This window comes from Aedes aegypti, chromosome 2 (assembly GCF_002204515.2).
Source record: "Aedes aegypti strain LVP_AGWG chromosome 2, AaegL5.0 Primary Assembly, whole genome shotgun sequence".
NCBI classification, from domain to species: domain Eukaryota; kingdom Metazoa; phylum Arthropoda; class Insecta; order Diptera; family Culicidae; genus Aedes; species Aedes aegypti.
The window spans coordinates 443914040-443931236 of record NC_035108.1 but is presented as its reverse complement, the minus strand read 5'-3'; the positions used below and the strand labels follow the sequence as shown (position 1 = coordinate 443931236).

Sequence of the window (17197 nt, the reverse complement as noted above, 5' to 3'; positions counted from 1 at the left end):
TATTCTTTCAAATTTATTTTCTTTAAGCTACAAGTAAGTAAGCTCTTTATTATTTTTTTGTCGACATTTTTTCGTAATCTACTCCAATTATTTCTGATTTTATTGAATTCCACTAACTATTCTTCTTAGTGTTCAACTAACAATACGTTCATTTTCTCAATAGATGCCTTTACATATTTTTTCTTGAATTGCTCAAGAAATTACACTTGAAACTCATGGAGGCATCTTCCAGATTTTTCTTTAGACATTACTCTTGGTATTTTTTGAGGCTCTGATATACATTTTACATAAACTTCATCAAAGATGTTTCCACTGCTATCTCCTGAGAAAGTTGTGGGCTTCGTAGCCGTGCGGTTAGTGTCACCATGGCATTTAGCCGCATCGTGCTAAGAAGTGTAGATTCGATTCCCGCCTCAGACCGAAAAACTTTTCATCAGGAATGTTTTCCGACTGTGCCACTGGGCGTTGCATGCTAGTCCCTTGTGTGGTGCTTACTTCAAGGGCAAATTGCCCACTGGAAGCATTGACGTGAAAGTTTTTTTTAAGTTCTCTGGAAATTCTTGATAAAATTCATACATGCAAAAGTGTATTTAGAAGCATACCTGAGGAAAACTATGAAAGAATCTAGAGGTATTGCCCATAAAAATCCTTCATAGCATACATTCTAGGATTCTTTTAAAACTAACACCAAATTTTTAATAGAAACTCCACCAAAACAGTACTAATAAATTGTTCAGGGGCTCTTGGAAACCCCTCAAGTAGAGTGTTCATTTTTTCGGGAACTCTAAGTTTGTCCCGGGAAATCCCGGGATCCCGGGATTTATCAATTTTTCAATAAAACTAGCATTTCGGTTGAGTTGGAAGTACAAATTTAACAATACATTTTTTAATGAAATAAACAGATAATGTAACTTTTCAAGATAATATGTTCATTATAGCAAATCACATTACAGATAAGATTTTCTTATTCTGATGAAGTAACCTAACAAAAATCAAAACTAATAAAAATAAATAAAAAACAAAACAAAACTTAGTTTGACTAACCCCTAATTAGGTTTGCTATTTATTTTTTTGTTTCCCAATTTGCTATAGCACTTATGAATGAAAGTATGGTAAAAACTCATAATTTTAAAATATTTGAAAACTTTAAACTTAAGAACAAAACAAATGATAAAGGTTCATTGAAGGTAATGTAGATTATGCTAAAAGTTAATTACTGAAAATTATTGACTAAAGTTTAGGTGTACTTTCAAATTTGCTATCTCATGCCTATAGGTTTATAAACACGGCTAATGATGAAGAGAAAAGCATTAAAACATTGCAAGTAGACAAATAAAAATATGTGTTTCTTACTGGGTAAATTTGTGTTTTTAGGAAAATAATTACTCGTTTGTACTCTTTTTCATGATGCTTTTATATTTTATAAATTAAAGCTTGATAGTGAGGAAAAATGTATTTGTTTTTCATTGAAATTAAGTGGTTTTCATTAAATTCTACGTACATTTCGGGAATCCTGGGATTCCCGGGATGTCAGAGCTAAAATCCCGGGAAACGGGAAATCCCGAAATTTGTCAAATCCCGGTTTTTTTTTGTCCCGGGATGTCCCGGGATGGACACTCTACCTTCAAGTATAATTTTAAAGAATTCCACCAGAACTTCATCCATAATTCTTACATATATTTTTTCAATAATGCTTTTAAAAATATCCCAGTAGTTCTTTCAGGACCTACCTTCAGGATTGTTTTAGAACTAATACTTGGACAAATCAATACGATACGGTACAGACATAATTCCTGTATGAAAAGGAATTAAATCACTTGGGGTAATTCTGAGTCAATTATAGATTTTGTTTTCCCAAAAGAATAGAGATGGTCGGGTTTCACATTTTTCAAACCCGAACCCGACCCGTACCCGACTTATTTTATTCCTTCAAACCCGGCCCGACCCGAACCCGAAACAAATATCGAAAAGCAAACCCGGACCCGACCCGAACCCGAAAAATTTTGCTGTTCAAACCCGAACCCGACCCGAAACCCGATAAAGTTTTCTAAGAAAAACCCGAATAGAACCCGAGTTCGAAAAGATGATAAATTCATCGTTTCTGATGCTTAGGGAAGCTTTCAGGTTGTTACTTTGCGAACAATTCTCACCAAACCCGACCCAAACCCGACTTTTTTCAAGCCCGAACCCGACCCGTACCTGATAATTTTTAAGTCTTCCAACCCGACCCAAACCCGAACCCGAAAAAATAAAAAAATTCAAACCCGAACCCAACCCGAACCCGTCGGGTTCGGGTCGGGTTTCGGGTTTGAAAACCCAAGACCCGACCATCTCTACAAAAGAACTCTTGTAAGTTTCCGAATTCTCTCTAAGAATTTTTGGAGAACTTTTTGAAAAGTCCACAAGAAAACACCAGGGAGAATCCTTAGATTGAATTCTTGGAAAAATGTTTTTTGAATTCCTGGAAAATTTTCTGGAAAAAAATCTGCAGGAATCGTCATAGTATCTATTTATGTTATGGAATAATTCCTAGAAACATCAGGGCAAGAATGCTTGTAATATACAGGGACAATTCCTTAAAAAATTCCTATTTTCGGAGGTATTCTACGATCATTTTTCTTGAAGATCATCAAAATGTGATACTGAAAAAAAAATCCTACACCTATTATAGGCAAACTTGCTGGGGAATCCTTCCTTAAGGGAATGCTTGTATATTACGCAAGTAAAATTTCTGATCGAATTTTTGATAATTTTCTGTAAGAATCTCCTCTAGGAATTGTTCAAAATGATCATAATGAGTTTTGTTTGTTGTAAATTCTGTAGAAATTTCAGAAGAGAATTCAGTAAAATTTCAGTATGAATCTCTGAAAGATCTGCGAGAAGTTCTCAGAGGTCCCCAGAACGATTTTTCATTAGTCCAGGGTTACATTGTATCTAGAATTACCAGACAAAATGCCAAGGAAAGGGAATTTCGGAGGGTTCCTTGAAGGAGTTTATGTAATTATTCATGAACCTCAAACAAAATCCTAGGATACAATTCTAAAAGAATATCTTTAAAAAAACTGAGTTATTTCTTAAAACATTTTACAACATTATGGTTGTAACTTCTGACCGAGCTCAAGAGAGTATGCGTGAAATGATGTCTTGGAAAATAAGCAGAAAATTTTCCAAAGGTGTCATCTAAGACAGATACTTGGAGGAAACTTCATCAACTTTCCAGTTAGTACTTTGATGAAGCTCTTGAAATAATTCATGAAAAAAATCCTGAGTTTTGATGAAATTTCTGGAACGACGCATTCAAAATAGTTTTAGGTATTGCTGACGAATCGTTAGAGAAAGTGCTCCCATGAACAATTTCTTCATATAAACCCATGAGAAATCGCACATTCTTATACAATACGTGGTTCAGATAGTAGTTTCTACACTGAGCTCAAAAGAGTAGATGGTAAGTCGCCATACGTGATAATTTAATTATTTTCAATTGTTTAATCATTCTGTGTGTTTATAGGGTGTCCCAGAAAGTATGGGCACGTCTTTGATAACGAACATCACAATATTTTTCCTATCAAATATTTTTTTTATGTTTTTGTATTTTTCCTTGGGGTATTTCAAATGATGATTGCGAAAATTTTGTTTGATAAAATAACCTTTTGCATTTAAATATTTGACATTAGAAATTCAATTCTTATATAGCCCAGCACAGACCCTACTTTTGAGCTTTGTTGGAACTTAACTAATTATAAATGTTTTAATCGAAATCCTTCGATGACTCACCACTCACCACAAGTACATTTTATCGAAGATGTTCCAAAAGAATTTTCGTTTTAAATTTCATTCGGTTCTGCTAGAAAAACACTTGAAAAAATGAAAAAAAAAATCTGAAAAATCGCTAATTTTTCTCTCCACATAAGATAAATTCACGAAATCATACATTTTCAGGTATTTTCAATATAAATTAAAACAAATCATTTCATATTTACTTATGTAAAATATCTATATTTTTGGATAGGCAATAAAAATATTAGATTGTTTCTTGTTTTGACGGATATACAAGGACTTTTAGTTTCTATCCAGCTTTTTATGCTAGCATGCTATAAATTTACGAATCACCCCCGTTTGACTTTTCTTGCACGCACTATAATTTATATAGCTTGATCAAAGCAAGCCTAACAGTGAAAAAAATGTTATGTTGATATAGAAAAGTCAAGCTTACAATATTGTGTTTTCGGAAATAATCGTTTTACTATTTTAGGTTGATGTGCAACGGTAGGCGAGCAAGAAATGTGTGGCTTTGGTTCAAATTAATTTTGCAGAATATACAAACCGATTTCTTCAAGGATCAAATAACTTAAAATGCGTGCGTCCGTGCGTTATTTCACTGTAAGATTAAGTTATGAAAGTAGTAATGCGAGTATTCTATTTGAATGAACTGCGTTGGTTTTTAAGGCTAAGTAGCCCGTCATTCGTTTTGGCAACAATGATGACTTTTCAGCTTGCATTTCAAAGTGATAATACTCAGTTTTAATAGTTTATATTGACTTGAAAATGTATCACTGTACGCGCTAACATGCATAAAGTATGCTGATACTTTTTCAGCTGTGTCAGTGCAAAACCAACTGATTTTCTTTGATTCGTAATCGTGAGATGAATTAGCAACAATCATCAACGGCACGTACGAATTTCAATGACGGCCTACTTCGCCTTAACTGTATTATGGGGTCTATTTTGTAAATCGAGCAGATTCATGTGACTCGTTTGTAATCACTGTCGATCAAAGTGAGCATGGATATTTCAGATGTCACCTGTCGACTCCCATAGTAATCAAGTCACATAGAGTGACAACTGTCGAAAAACTCGAGTGACAAAGCCGAGTTGAGCGAATTTTTTGGTCGACAGCGACTCCAGTCGAGTCATTTTGATCGACTCGACTTATAAAATAAGGCCCTATGTGTGATTTTGGAAGGTCTACTCCCTCAACTACGTTACACGTTACGGAATATGATATATAACCTTGAATGTTCTCAATAAAATTTTCATACAACCCTCATTTGTGATGAGAGTTAACCAAATAATCTCAATATTGAATATTCATTAAAATTGTCTTATTTATTATAGATTTATGAAGATATGAACCTAAATCTCTAGTTTGTTGGTTTCTTCGAGATTCCAGGAGCTTGATTCAATTTAGATTTGAGATAATCGCAACGGAACTTTCGTTGGTTCAACCAAGTATGAGCAAAAATGTGTTACCCTACCGAATGAAAGAGTCAAAGATGCAGGTAAGGTTGATTGCATGTAATTTCATGAAAAAACGACGCATCTTCTAAAATCCTCATTGAAAGCCTAAAAAGATATAATAGAAATTAGTTGAACGAACGAATATGAAACAGTATTTCGAAATACTAATCCTGAGCACATTCCAAATGTTGTGAAAATTTTTGACATCTCAATCAACAAACTAGATTTACTGCCTACTTTGATTGAACTATAAAATCTGTTGGCATAAAATGTCAAAATCGAATTACCCCTAGTTGTTTTATGGCTAGCGTAAAAACCTGGATTCAAATTTCATATACTTATGTTTATGATTTCCAATAAAATAGGTGATAGTCTGAGCATTGTATAATAATAAATATATTTTTTCAGATTTTAATTGTACGTACTTTATGGCGTGATTGACGCCCAATAAGAAATACATCCCGGTAGCGTGTATAACAGTAGTACGGTCGTTCGGTCTTTTTGTGTACTTACGTTTTATCTTGTCGATTGAGCGGATGGTGCAATAAATTGATGTGTCGAACAAGGCAAAAACGATTTACATTTTCGATCCGAAAGCTATATGCTGTGGTGCCCAAAGGGCAATAAGATCTTATCGGTTGATCAAGTGTTGACGGTTAAGCCTTAGTGCCGGCTGGAACAGATACAGCTCAAAATTTAAAAAAACGACCGCTTTGCGCTGCGGAGTAGTAGCTAACACATATCACTAAGGGGTCTATTTTATAAGTTGAGTCGATCAAAATGGCTCGACTGGAGTCACTGTCGACCGAAAAAATCGCTCGACTCAGCTCTGTCACTCGAGTTTTTCGACAGTTGTCACTCTATGTGACTGGATTACTATGGCAGTCGACGGGTGATATCTGAAATATGCCTGCTTGCTTTGATCGACAGTGATTACAGACGAGTCACATGAATCTGCTCGATTTACAAAATAGACCCCTAAGTATCGTTATCTGCACTTGTTTGATCTTGCTGTATTCATCTCTCTACATTTAATAATCCGAATGTGTTTTCGGCGCACAGTGTCGGAAATAAAGATGTAGGACTAAAGTATATCATTACAACTTGATGTGACGAACTGTTCATAGTTTGTTTAGTGTGGAGAATGTGGATAACACATAAATAATTGATTTGCAACGTCCTAAATTGAATGTTTGCAGAAAGATTCTAGTCTGATGAGTAAGAAGCTTGTAGTGGGCTTTAAAACTTGTAAATCTTCGAGCAACCTGTTGTACTGCGCACCCGCTCGAATTTCTTAACAAAAACTGAACCTTTCTATCGCAAATGATAACCATGATTAAATTATGTGGCATTGAGAGTTTGCAGAAAGTGTGCCCTCGAGGACCTTTTAAATTATCATTAGGGCTTCATTCTCATCGTAGGGAAAAACGGACTCGTTACCATTCTGCCGAAGGGCAAATGAAAATGCTAACGCAAATGTGTGGCCTTTCCCACCGGCTTTCGTGACCCTACCTGAGGCTATGATTATCGGGTATCTTTTTGCGATTGCAGAATGCTAATCTCTACGGGGAAAGCGCTTCAATCCATTAGATGGAGCTGGTGTGGCGTGTCATTCATTGGTCATTCCGGATCGGTGGACAATAATTATGGGCAGTGTTGTGAAAAATTCAATTTCTCACAACTCACGCTTGAGATTTTTCATGCGTGAGTTGTCAATCACGCAACTCAGCAGTCAAAAAATCATGGATGAGTTGGCTCCCCTTTTTGACTCATTGTCTCATATTTCCACAGTTAACTCACACACGGCAATAGTTTCTTGTTAGTCTTGTAAAATTATAGTAATCCTTTCTAACGTAAACAACAATATTCGGGTTTCACGAGTTTTGGCCGGGTTTTGCGACAGAATCATTTTTTACGGTTTGAGTTGAATGAGTTGATTTTGCATCAAAATCTCAAGCGTGAGATTTACTAAAGAGATCTCTAATGATTTTGCTCTCTCGGGAGAGCGTATTGATTGACATTTGAGTGCGAGTCTATCAACACTGATTATGGGAATCCCTCTCGCCTGCGGAAAGATCCATTTCGGACCGGATGAAAAAGTGCCATGCATCCTGGACGTGGACCGACAGGCAGATGACGGGAAGAGGACAGATATGCAAAATATTTTATGGCAAAACTTTTGCTTGCTGAGTTGATGTCGGGCGATTCGGTGATAAAGGAATGGCGTGGCGTGGGATGTTTTGCTATCAGAGATTGTTTCGGGGGAGAGGATGTTTTCGCTTTGATTGCTTCCGGCTGGGAATGTTGTAGTGCTTTTTGCTTCTTCTAGTGTTGTGATTAATGGCTTGCAGGAACGGACTATCCCCCGTTCTTCATAAACGCATTAGAATGTGGAAGTTTAGTTGGTTTGTCTTATCTTTGCAACAAATGATGAATGGTCAGTTGAGGAAGAGGGCGCACGAGAAACGTTCATTACGACCAATGTTTTGTTCGTTTTTACAACTGATGGCATCAACAGCTGTAGCTTCTAATGCGACAAATTATTGCACAATCATCAGTTGCTTTGGGTTCTATCTGGTACAAATCCTTCTACACATGCATGTTGTCTAGCAAAGCTGATGACAATGTTTTCTTTTATCTTGAATCCATTTTCTGGACTATCATGAATGAAAGAAGCACGTCTTCAGATCGTCTCATAATCCCTGTATGTGATATCGAGCTCCCAAGAAAGGATTGCAAGCGACAGCCCATCAATATCAATAACCAATTGAAGCTTTGTCCATTCACCGAATTGAAATCACCACACTTTCATGGAGAGTACGTTTATCGATATTCGATATCTTCAGCAACACAGTTCGTAGGTTATAGCTTACTTACACTACAAACGACAAGGCAAGGAAAAGGAAGACGATCCTTGGGTTATCTTGATCGAAAAATAAATCTCACTTATTGAAGAAGGAAATCAGAATGGTGCAGTACAGTGGGAGTGACATCAGATTGCAGAACATTTCCATTTGGCAGTTTGAGGAGATGTTGGGTTTTCCTTTTCACCACTTCCCTAAACCAACAGAGGATCTGCTAGCAATATGCTAGTGTGTTTCCAGTTCACAATGCGGTTGTACGTTTTGTACTGGGGTACCTACTCCTTTTGCAAATCCATGTCGCCGTCGTCTTCGTCACTGAATGAACAGAGAAACCGTTTCAGTTCAATGCACATTTTACAGCTATCAATTCGGCATCATGCTGGCAAGCGCATAGCCCCCAGTGGCACAGTACCAGAATCGACGAGGTCCTTTCCCAACAGTGTAGGGGAACTAGGAGTGGAATGTGCCATCGGGGTTAAACACGCCACCGCAATATCTTCAAGATACAAAGTGTTACACCCCGTTAATTCCCTCAATCTCATAATTATTTTCAGTGATAGTGAGCAAATTGATGCGACTTCCCTGTTAAACCAATAACAACGTTTTCGAAGAAATTCGCAGTTAAATTATTTTTTTAATCAGATGGCACAATTTACCCCATCTTCTCTTATGTGCAGCGAGACTCGCTCGAATTGCAACAGTTTGAAATTGGAAAATGATGTTTGTCAACATGTGGGTGCCGTTCCGCTACCGCCACCTCCAGTAGCTCCTCTCCTAGTATCCTACCCTACGGGGACCAACGCGCTGAGAAGCAAAATCATCAATTGAATTACTTTTTGCTGTTCTGCGGTTCGGGTGCCACACATATTAAACTGATTACCATAAAACGAGGGTTTGTCTTTTTTCGTACTGCTGTGTGAACCCTGGATGTCGGAAAATAGCTAGCTGATACTTCTTTGTGATGAAAATGTGAGAATTGGTTTCGTTTTTATTAGTTTTTACTAACGACAATGAGAGGAATGTTTCAATATCAAAAAAGCTAACAATTAGTGCTGTGCCATATGTATCCAATAATAAGAATTGGATAGATACGCATAGTTTAACATCAGATATACCATGTACTTCAATCATATCCTATCAGATAATCGTAATAATATTGTCATCAGATAAGAAGTTGGTGAGCAGGTTGTTCACTTTCCTAATTTTGAATAGCAAATTTCATTCAAAAATGCATCTTTTTTCGTACTTGACAGTACGGCAATGCAAGAAAGTATGAATGTGCGTTTTATCCTCCATCTGACATTCTGATGCGATACATTGCTGATTTTATTACACTTGATTTAGAGTATTTGATACGAAGGGAACACAAAAAAAAGTACAAACATGTAATCTTCTCTCACGGGTTTTGTTAGTTGAAAAATTCGTTCACGTGATAAACGCAAGAGTTCTCATGTGTATGTCAATGCAATTCTTGATAAGACAAATACGCCGAAACATTTTTAGTCGACGGAAAGACGGGGTTGGTGGTCTGATGGCTACCGCTTCTGCTTCATATGCAGAAGATCATGGGTTCAATCCCAGGCCCGTCCCTTTCCTCGTACTTTGTAGTAGTTGTATATCTCTCACTTGCTTCTATCTTCCATTCTAAATATATCCCACTCAAACTATTCGTTCATAGCAAATGCTAGAACCAGAGACGGACAAGAAACCGTTTCCCTAACGCTTCCTACTTCCAGGCGCACGCCTTTTTTACGCCTGATACATAGGCAGTCTGCTAACCACAAAAGCAAACCTCTCTGCCATGCCTTTCCCCCAATCCATACACTCCCGCATGAACTGACGTGGATGCAGTGGAATATACGGTCTACGTGGGAGTCAGTTCAATGCATCATCAATTCCTCCCCCTTCTCCTCATTGGTCAGCATTCTGACGTGGCAGGTGCCATTGTTGCCTAAAAATAAAAAAGATCACCAGCACTTATACACTGAGGATGCCTGTTAGTCCCAAGCAGTCATTCGGTTGGTTCCTTGTGTAAGTGCAGCTGATCTGGCGATACTGGAGTGCATCCACGGGCGGCCAATCAAGCTCAAGCTCAAGCTCAAGCTTTTAATTCCGCTCCTAAATGCTTATCTTTGACAGATCCGCGTATTTCGACTACCACTTGCAGTCTTCTTCAGTGTCAGTTACAAATATAATGTTTGAAAGTATAAACAATAATTGTGAAATTCTTAAATAATCTGTGACTAGTTCCTTGAAAAATCATGCAAGAATCCTGTGAACCTTGCAGAAATATTCCAAGAAATTTTCCCAGTGATTTGTGGGCACTCTACTGGAGAATCAAGAATTTGTGAGTCTTTTACGCATTCAAATCCTCTGAGAAGAATCTTTAATAATGGGAATCAAAAAAAGTAGATAAAGTTACATATCTAGGGTTGTTGTCTCTGTTACGGCTTACCAGCTGATTGGTATTTAGAAAAACCTGAAGTTCATAGGCGATGAATTCCATCCAGAATGAGGCGAAAAAATCAAAAATCGTGCTCGATAGTCTTCGATTTGGATTAAATTTTGCACATAGTTTTGGTATGGTAGAATAAGTGTTAACCATAGAAAAAATGATCATTTTCACTCAAGAATTACTTTTGAAAATAGCCTATAAAGTTTTGCATGCAACTTATTTGAAAAATTCTAACTCCGAAACGATTGTATGACATTTGCCAGAAAACCATTTGCCAGAATCAATGTGCCAGAATGATTTTTGCCAGAAAACCATTCCCCATAATGTACCATTTGCCAGAAAACCATTCCCCAGAATCATTTTTTGTAATTCGTTTTCAACCTTTATATCAATTGATCGACATATTTGTGAAGATGCATCGAAGCCAAACCTCAAATTTTCAAGAGCGCAAATCTAGAGACCCAAACAGCCATTCCAGCTGAAAATTTAATCGATTGGTCACCACCAGCGTGTGACCAATCGATTAAGTTTTCAGCTCCAAACGCTGGCTGGTTCTCGAGGTTTATGCTCTTGAAAATTTGAGGTTTGGCTTCGATGCATCTTCACCTCAAGCCTACCGAAATTTTCGATATTTGTCATTTTTGTATCTTGAATATACTCATATTATTTGCATTTATAGCATGAAACATTGTGTAGTCAACTTTCACATTATTTACATCAAGAGGATTGGACTACTAGCACTGCACAGCTGCAGCGCAAAATTAATTAAAATTTAGCGTCACTTCCACAGTACTTCACTCGCATCGTAAATATTGCTCCAAATAATGTTTATATCTTTGTAATATTATAACAAGTATAAAACAACGCAACTGATCGATCCGTGTTATTTAGTCTATGTTGTTAAAATCCTTCGCATACAATTTTATGCAATTTTCACTACTTACATAGCTGGTCTGAGAACAAAAAAGCTGAAACGTTTGATACGAATTAGTTTAGTTGAATAATTTCTGAAATATGAATAGTGTATCTTTGCGGAAAAAAATGCAAAACAACTAAAAAGAACAGCCTTTGAGTGAAAGAAGGGAAAATTATGTTTGAAATATGATCAGTTTAGCGCCAATAATCATTGGAACAATATAACTCAAATGACTACCCAATGTTCTTTCGATCATATATTTAAATACATTATTCAGTCCTTGAAAAGAACGTTAAACTGTTTTACTCTTAATAATAAATTGAACCGCATTATTTATTGTTTTAAAGTAGTTTTACAACATTTGCGACAGACTGCCGGAAAACTCTTCAATCTTCAGTGTTTGCCCTGATTACTAGTTTTAGCTATCTGGAACCGGAGATATTTTGAAATTCTTAGCAGGACTGCTACGTGGCCATGATTAATGGTGGAAACCAAAAAAACACACATATACCTATTGGTTTCTCATATTCTGTCGCTTGCTCTACGAAACAAGTCGGTTATGAAGATTAATGTTTTCGGAATCACTCGAGTAATCTTCAATGAGACATTTGATTAAGGTCATGGTAAATATTCCATTATTGAATCACTTTCAATTTAGTTTTTTTATTTGAGGACATATATTGATTGTCCATTTCCTGATATTTGCATTTTGTTACATAAATCTTTTTTACAGACATTTTTATTGACAGCAGTCCTATATTGATTTTTTTTTAGCTGTAATTATTTAAAATTGAGATGACATAACCTTGTTTACATTACTTCCATTCCTTCTGTTAACTGCAGGCAGAAACACACAGTACAATTATAAAGACTAGCCAATAATATAAAGAAGGGTAAATCTCCTATGAAGCATATAATCTTCAAAGAAGGGAAAATCATTAATAGAATGTTGAAAATACAGTCCTATAAGGGGTTGTCCATCAACAACGTGGTCAATCTTTCGGATTTTTAACTCCACGGGGTCTTTCGTCCATATAAAAATTTAAAAAGAATTGTTTGTATCGTGGTCATTGGCCCTTCCATCCTCCCATAAATGATCACATGGTTAATGGACGACCCCTAATAGCTTGTATAAAATTGATGACTATTTTAACATAAAAAACAGTTATTTCTCAGAAACTATGAAAACCTCGGAAATCTTCTTCTTCTTTCTAGCGTTACGTCCCCACTGGGACAGAGCCTGCTTCTCAGCTTAGTGTTCTTATGAGCACTTCCACAGTTATGAACTGAGAGCTTACTATGCCAATGACAATTTTTGCATGTGTATATCGTGTGGCAGGTACGATGATACTCTATGCCCTGGGAAGTCGAGAAAATTTCCAACCCGAAAAGATCCTCGACCGGTGGGATTCGAACCCACGACCCTCAGTTTGGTCATGCTGAATAGCTGCGCGTTTACCGCTACGGCTACCTGGGCCCCTCGGAAATCTATTACACCTTCTTCTTCTTATCTTGTGTTACGTCCCAACTGGGACAGAACCAAATCTCAGCTTTGTGTTCTTACGAGCACCTCCACAGTTATTAACTGAGAACTTTTATTGCCAATTGATCATTTTTGCATGTGTATAACGTATTGCCGATATGAATATGCTCTATGCCCTGGGAAATCGAGAAAATTTTCAATCCAATAAAATCTTCGCCCGGTGGAATTCGAACTCACGTCCGTCAGCTTGCTGAATAGCTGCATGTTTACCCCTACAGCTATCTATATAATAAGTTTATGATATCATTATTAGTTTAAAACAGTGGTCACCAAACTGCGGCCCGCGGGCCGCATGCGGTCCTCAGGAAGGTTTTGTGCGGCCCGTGGAGTGATTTTGAATATTGGAGTTGTGCGGCCCGCATCTTGTGATTTCAGAAGTTATCTTAGATAACTAGATATCTTCTGCAATTACCGGCAAAGTAAGCCATTCGATAATTTTCCAGATTTTCTTTTCCTTATGGAATGGTTATCAAGAAACTAAGGAAAACAATTTAAATTTTTTAATCCTTTGTTTGTTTGATAACCCAATGTTTCTTCAAGTCTGATATCATCGTTTCTTTAAAACACCAAAGTTTTCAACGTTCTAGTAGCGCAGTTTTCAAAGTTCAAGTAAGAAAGAAATTTTTCTGAGTATTTTTTATTTCAATTCTAAAATAACGCTGAAGTCATAGTTTTTATTAGACTAAGGTTTTTTTCTTCTATGGAGGTTAATTGTTGTCATTATTATAACGTTACAATTATTGTATTAAAAATGTTTATAATATTGAAGATTTATCAAATCCATCTTCATCTTCAAAGAAATAATACACTCGCCTTATCTTTCATTTTCAGAAATCCTATAATTTTTGACACTTATCTTTGCACGAAGGATGAACTCTTGAGAATCCAGGGACATCAGTGTTTTTTGGAAAGATGATTGAAATCGCTAGTAACTGCCAGACATAATAAGCACGCAAATTCCAGAAATCAACTGCCGACCCCTAAAACAAGATATGACACCTGGCTTCTTATTAAATCTCTTCTTCTCTTGTATGATCCTTGTGTTGCCAGAAAACTGGTACACATAATTGAAAATTGAAAAGAAGAGAAAAAAAAGCTGAACACAGAAGATGCTGAAGCTATCGTACAATAATAATTGATGGTAACGCTGTCTGGCGGACCAATCAGAGGCTGGTTCATTTTGGCACGACATTTAAGTAAGTGTTGTCGAGTCTCGTTTCAAATCGACCCCAATCGTTCAAGTTAAGTAACAAATGTCGAAAAACTTGTTTGAATGAGTCGTGCCAATCGAATTTTTTTGGTCGAAAGTAATTCTAATCGAGTCGTTTTGGTCGAACTTATATGTTTACATCTAGTGGCCCACGACGTGTTTTAAGAGCAAAAGGGTGGCCCGCACAACCAGTTAGGCTGAGGACCACTGGTTTAAAACTTTTTATCAAACAAAAAGCTTAAAATCTTACGTCACAATTATTTTGCATATAATTATGTATCGTACGCTGAAAATCATAATGATTCGAAAGATTTTACAAACCTAAATATTGCTACACAAAGCAAAGTAATGTAGTAATATTTTTTCTGGGAAATGGTCTTTTTGGGGAATAACTTTCTGGGGAATGGTCCATTCTGGCAAATGGTTTTCTGGCAAATGATCCATTCTGGATAATTGATTCTGGCAAACGGCTTTCTGGCAAATGGTTTTCTGGCAAATGTCACACAACCTCCGAAACTGTTGATTTTAGAGTTGATTTGTTGTATGAAGAAGTTGTAGTGAACCGTTTGGACTATAAGAAAAACATATACACTGAAAAAATATTTTATTTATTTTCATAAAAAAATAAAACTTAAATTTTATATGACACAAAAACCCCAATTTCAATATTTTTTATATTTTCACCATTGAATCGTGATAGTAAACAGATGTTTGGGACAAAGTTTCATGATGGAGAAATTTCTCTAAGAACAACTTTTGGCCGATTTTCAAAATTTTGATTTGTTGTCAATACAGGTCGGATTCGATTATCCGGAGTATCGATTTTTTTCACTCCGGATAATCGAATCACTAAAAAAAAAAATGAAATCTTCGATAAAAGAACATAAATATTTTCTTTTTTTTTTTTTGTTGTTTTATTTATATGATGTGGTGGCGTAGCCAGAAGTTATTTCTAGGAACAGTAGGGGTCTTTACAAGAAAAAAAAAATTGACCGGCGCACACAAAAAACACTTTTTCAACCCCCCCCCCCCCCCCCCCCTTTCTTAAATACGTTCAAAACTGCAAAACCATTCATATTGTATATTGCAATACCAAATTATCTCAGATTTATGCATCCAAATTGAAAAACAAGAACATCAAAAATCAAATTCCGGGTAATCGAGTCTAAAATTCCGTATAATCGAATCCCGGATAATCGAGTCCGACCTGTATAAATACGTTCTATTTGTACACTTGTACATTAAAACTGTACGAATAAAAATGCCACCGTTGGAGGAAAGAACAGGCTATCAACCTGCAATTCCCCACTGCAGCATTCCGATGAGAACAAATCTAACCGAACAGACCGAATCCCATATCGTCATCGGACTCCTCGGGTTCTTCCTCCTTCTTCTCTTCCTTCTTTTCGGCGGCGGCCGGGGCAGCTCCAGGAGCAGCAGCAGCTGGGGCGGCACCACCTCCGGTTCCAACTCCGGATCCGATGTTGGTAATCAGATCCTTGACGTTGATACCTTCGAGGGCCTTGGCGAACAGACCGGGCCAGTATGGCTCGATGTCAACGTTGGCGGCCTTCAGGATGGTCGAGATTTTCTCATCGGTCTCAGCGACATCGTCGTCGACGAGGATGAGCGCCGAGTACACACAGGCTAGTTCAGCTTTGTTGAGAGCCATTTTCAATGACGAAAAACCGTGCAAGTCGTCAAAAACTTGACCTTAGCTCGGAGGGAGAACACTGCACAGTACGGAATCTACTATCCAAAAGAGGATAGTAGATGATGATACAATAATTTATTTGAAATTAATCTAAACCATAATGATTATATGGATAATTTATCTAGAAGTAGCCATTTTCGAATTATATCAAGTTTAATGCAAAAAATGCATATTGGTTATTCACGATTCTCCATCAAGGAAAATAAGTAAGTGGAATATAGGGGCCTTCCTTAGCCGAGTGGTTAGAGTCCGCGGCTGCAAAGCCATGCTGAAGGTGTCTGGGTTTAATTCCCGGTCGGTCCAGGATCTTTTCGTAATGGAAATTTCCTTGAATTCCCTGGGTATAGAGTATAATCGTACCTGCCACACGATATACGAATGCGAAAATGGCAACTTTGGCATAGAAAGCTCTCAGTTAATAACTGTGGAAGTGCTCATAAGAAAACTAAGCTGAGAAGTAGGCTCTGTCCCAGTGGGGACTTTAATGCCAAGAAGAAGAAGAAGAAGAAGTAAGTGGAAAGAAATAAGGTCTTTACTTTCGAAAACGCATTGTTATTGATGGAGAGTCGCGAATAACTTATGAAAATGGCCTATTTTAATATAATTTTTTTGCATTAACGATCAACGCTCCGTCATCGTAATCATCGTCATCATCGAAATTTGAAAAGCAGTTTTTCTGTTCAAAACTCAAAATTATTCGATGAAAATGTGTTCACTGTGTTTCGGTAGGGGAACAGAATACAGTGAACACATTTTCTTGTAAATTTTCTTGATTTTGAACGAAAAACTGCTTTTGAAAATTCCGAAATCAATGACGGATCCTGCCCCTTTAAACTCGATATAATTCAAAAATGGCTTCTTCTAGAGAAATTATTCATATAATCATTATGGTTCAGAATCATTTTCAGATTCTTATTGTATCACTAGAACATATTTATTGTGACAGTAAAACAAAAATTTTGAAAATCGGCCCAAAGTTGTTTTTTAGCAAAACTTTTTTAATAAAAATTTCTCCATCATCAAACTTCGTCCTTAACATTTGTTTACTCATGATTCTATAGTAAAAATTTGAAAAAAATATTAATAATGGGATTTTTGTGTAATTTTAAATTTGTCGGCCAACCTGAAATCAAAATCCTTCATAAATTTGCAACTCCTTCGTCTCTCTGAGATGTCCAATTCAACACTCACTAAGAACCTACGAACAACAGAGAGACATTATTATTTTTAGCGTCGATACTGTTCGCTCATCCATAG

General features: G+C 36.8%; 2 protein-coding genes across 3 annotated transcripts in view; one reads left to right on the top strand and one right to left on the bottom strand.

Moving 5' to 3' along the window:
* LOC5572370 (nitric oxide synthase) overlaps positions 1-17197 on the top strand; it is a 445274-nt gene that overhangs the window by 123125 nt on the left and 304952 nt on the right. The gene's annotated exons all lie outside the window — the stretch shown is intronic.
* Positions 15450-15997, bottom strand: LOC5565839 (60S acidic ribosomal protein P1). Its single transcript, XM_001650143.2, has one exon. It carries the CDS (start codon positions 15896-15898, stop codon positions 15560-15562), a length of 339 nt encoding a protein of 112 aa, XP_001650193.1. The 5' UTR covers positions 15899-15997; the 3' UTR covers positions 15450-15559.

What these genes read in the sequence shown, in the direction of transcription:
- LOC5565839 (XM_001650143.2), bottom strand. Translation starts at nt 15,898, where the DNA reads ATGGCTCTCAACAAAGCTGAACTAGCCTGTGTGTACTCGGCGCTCATC.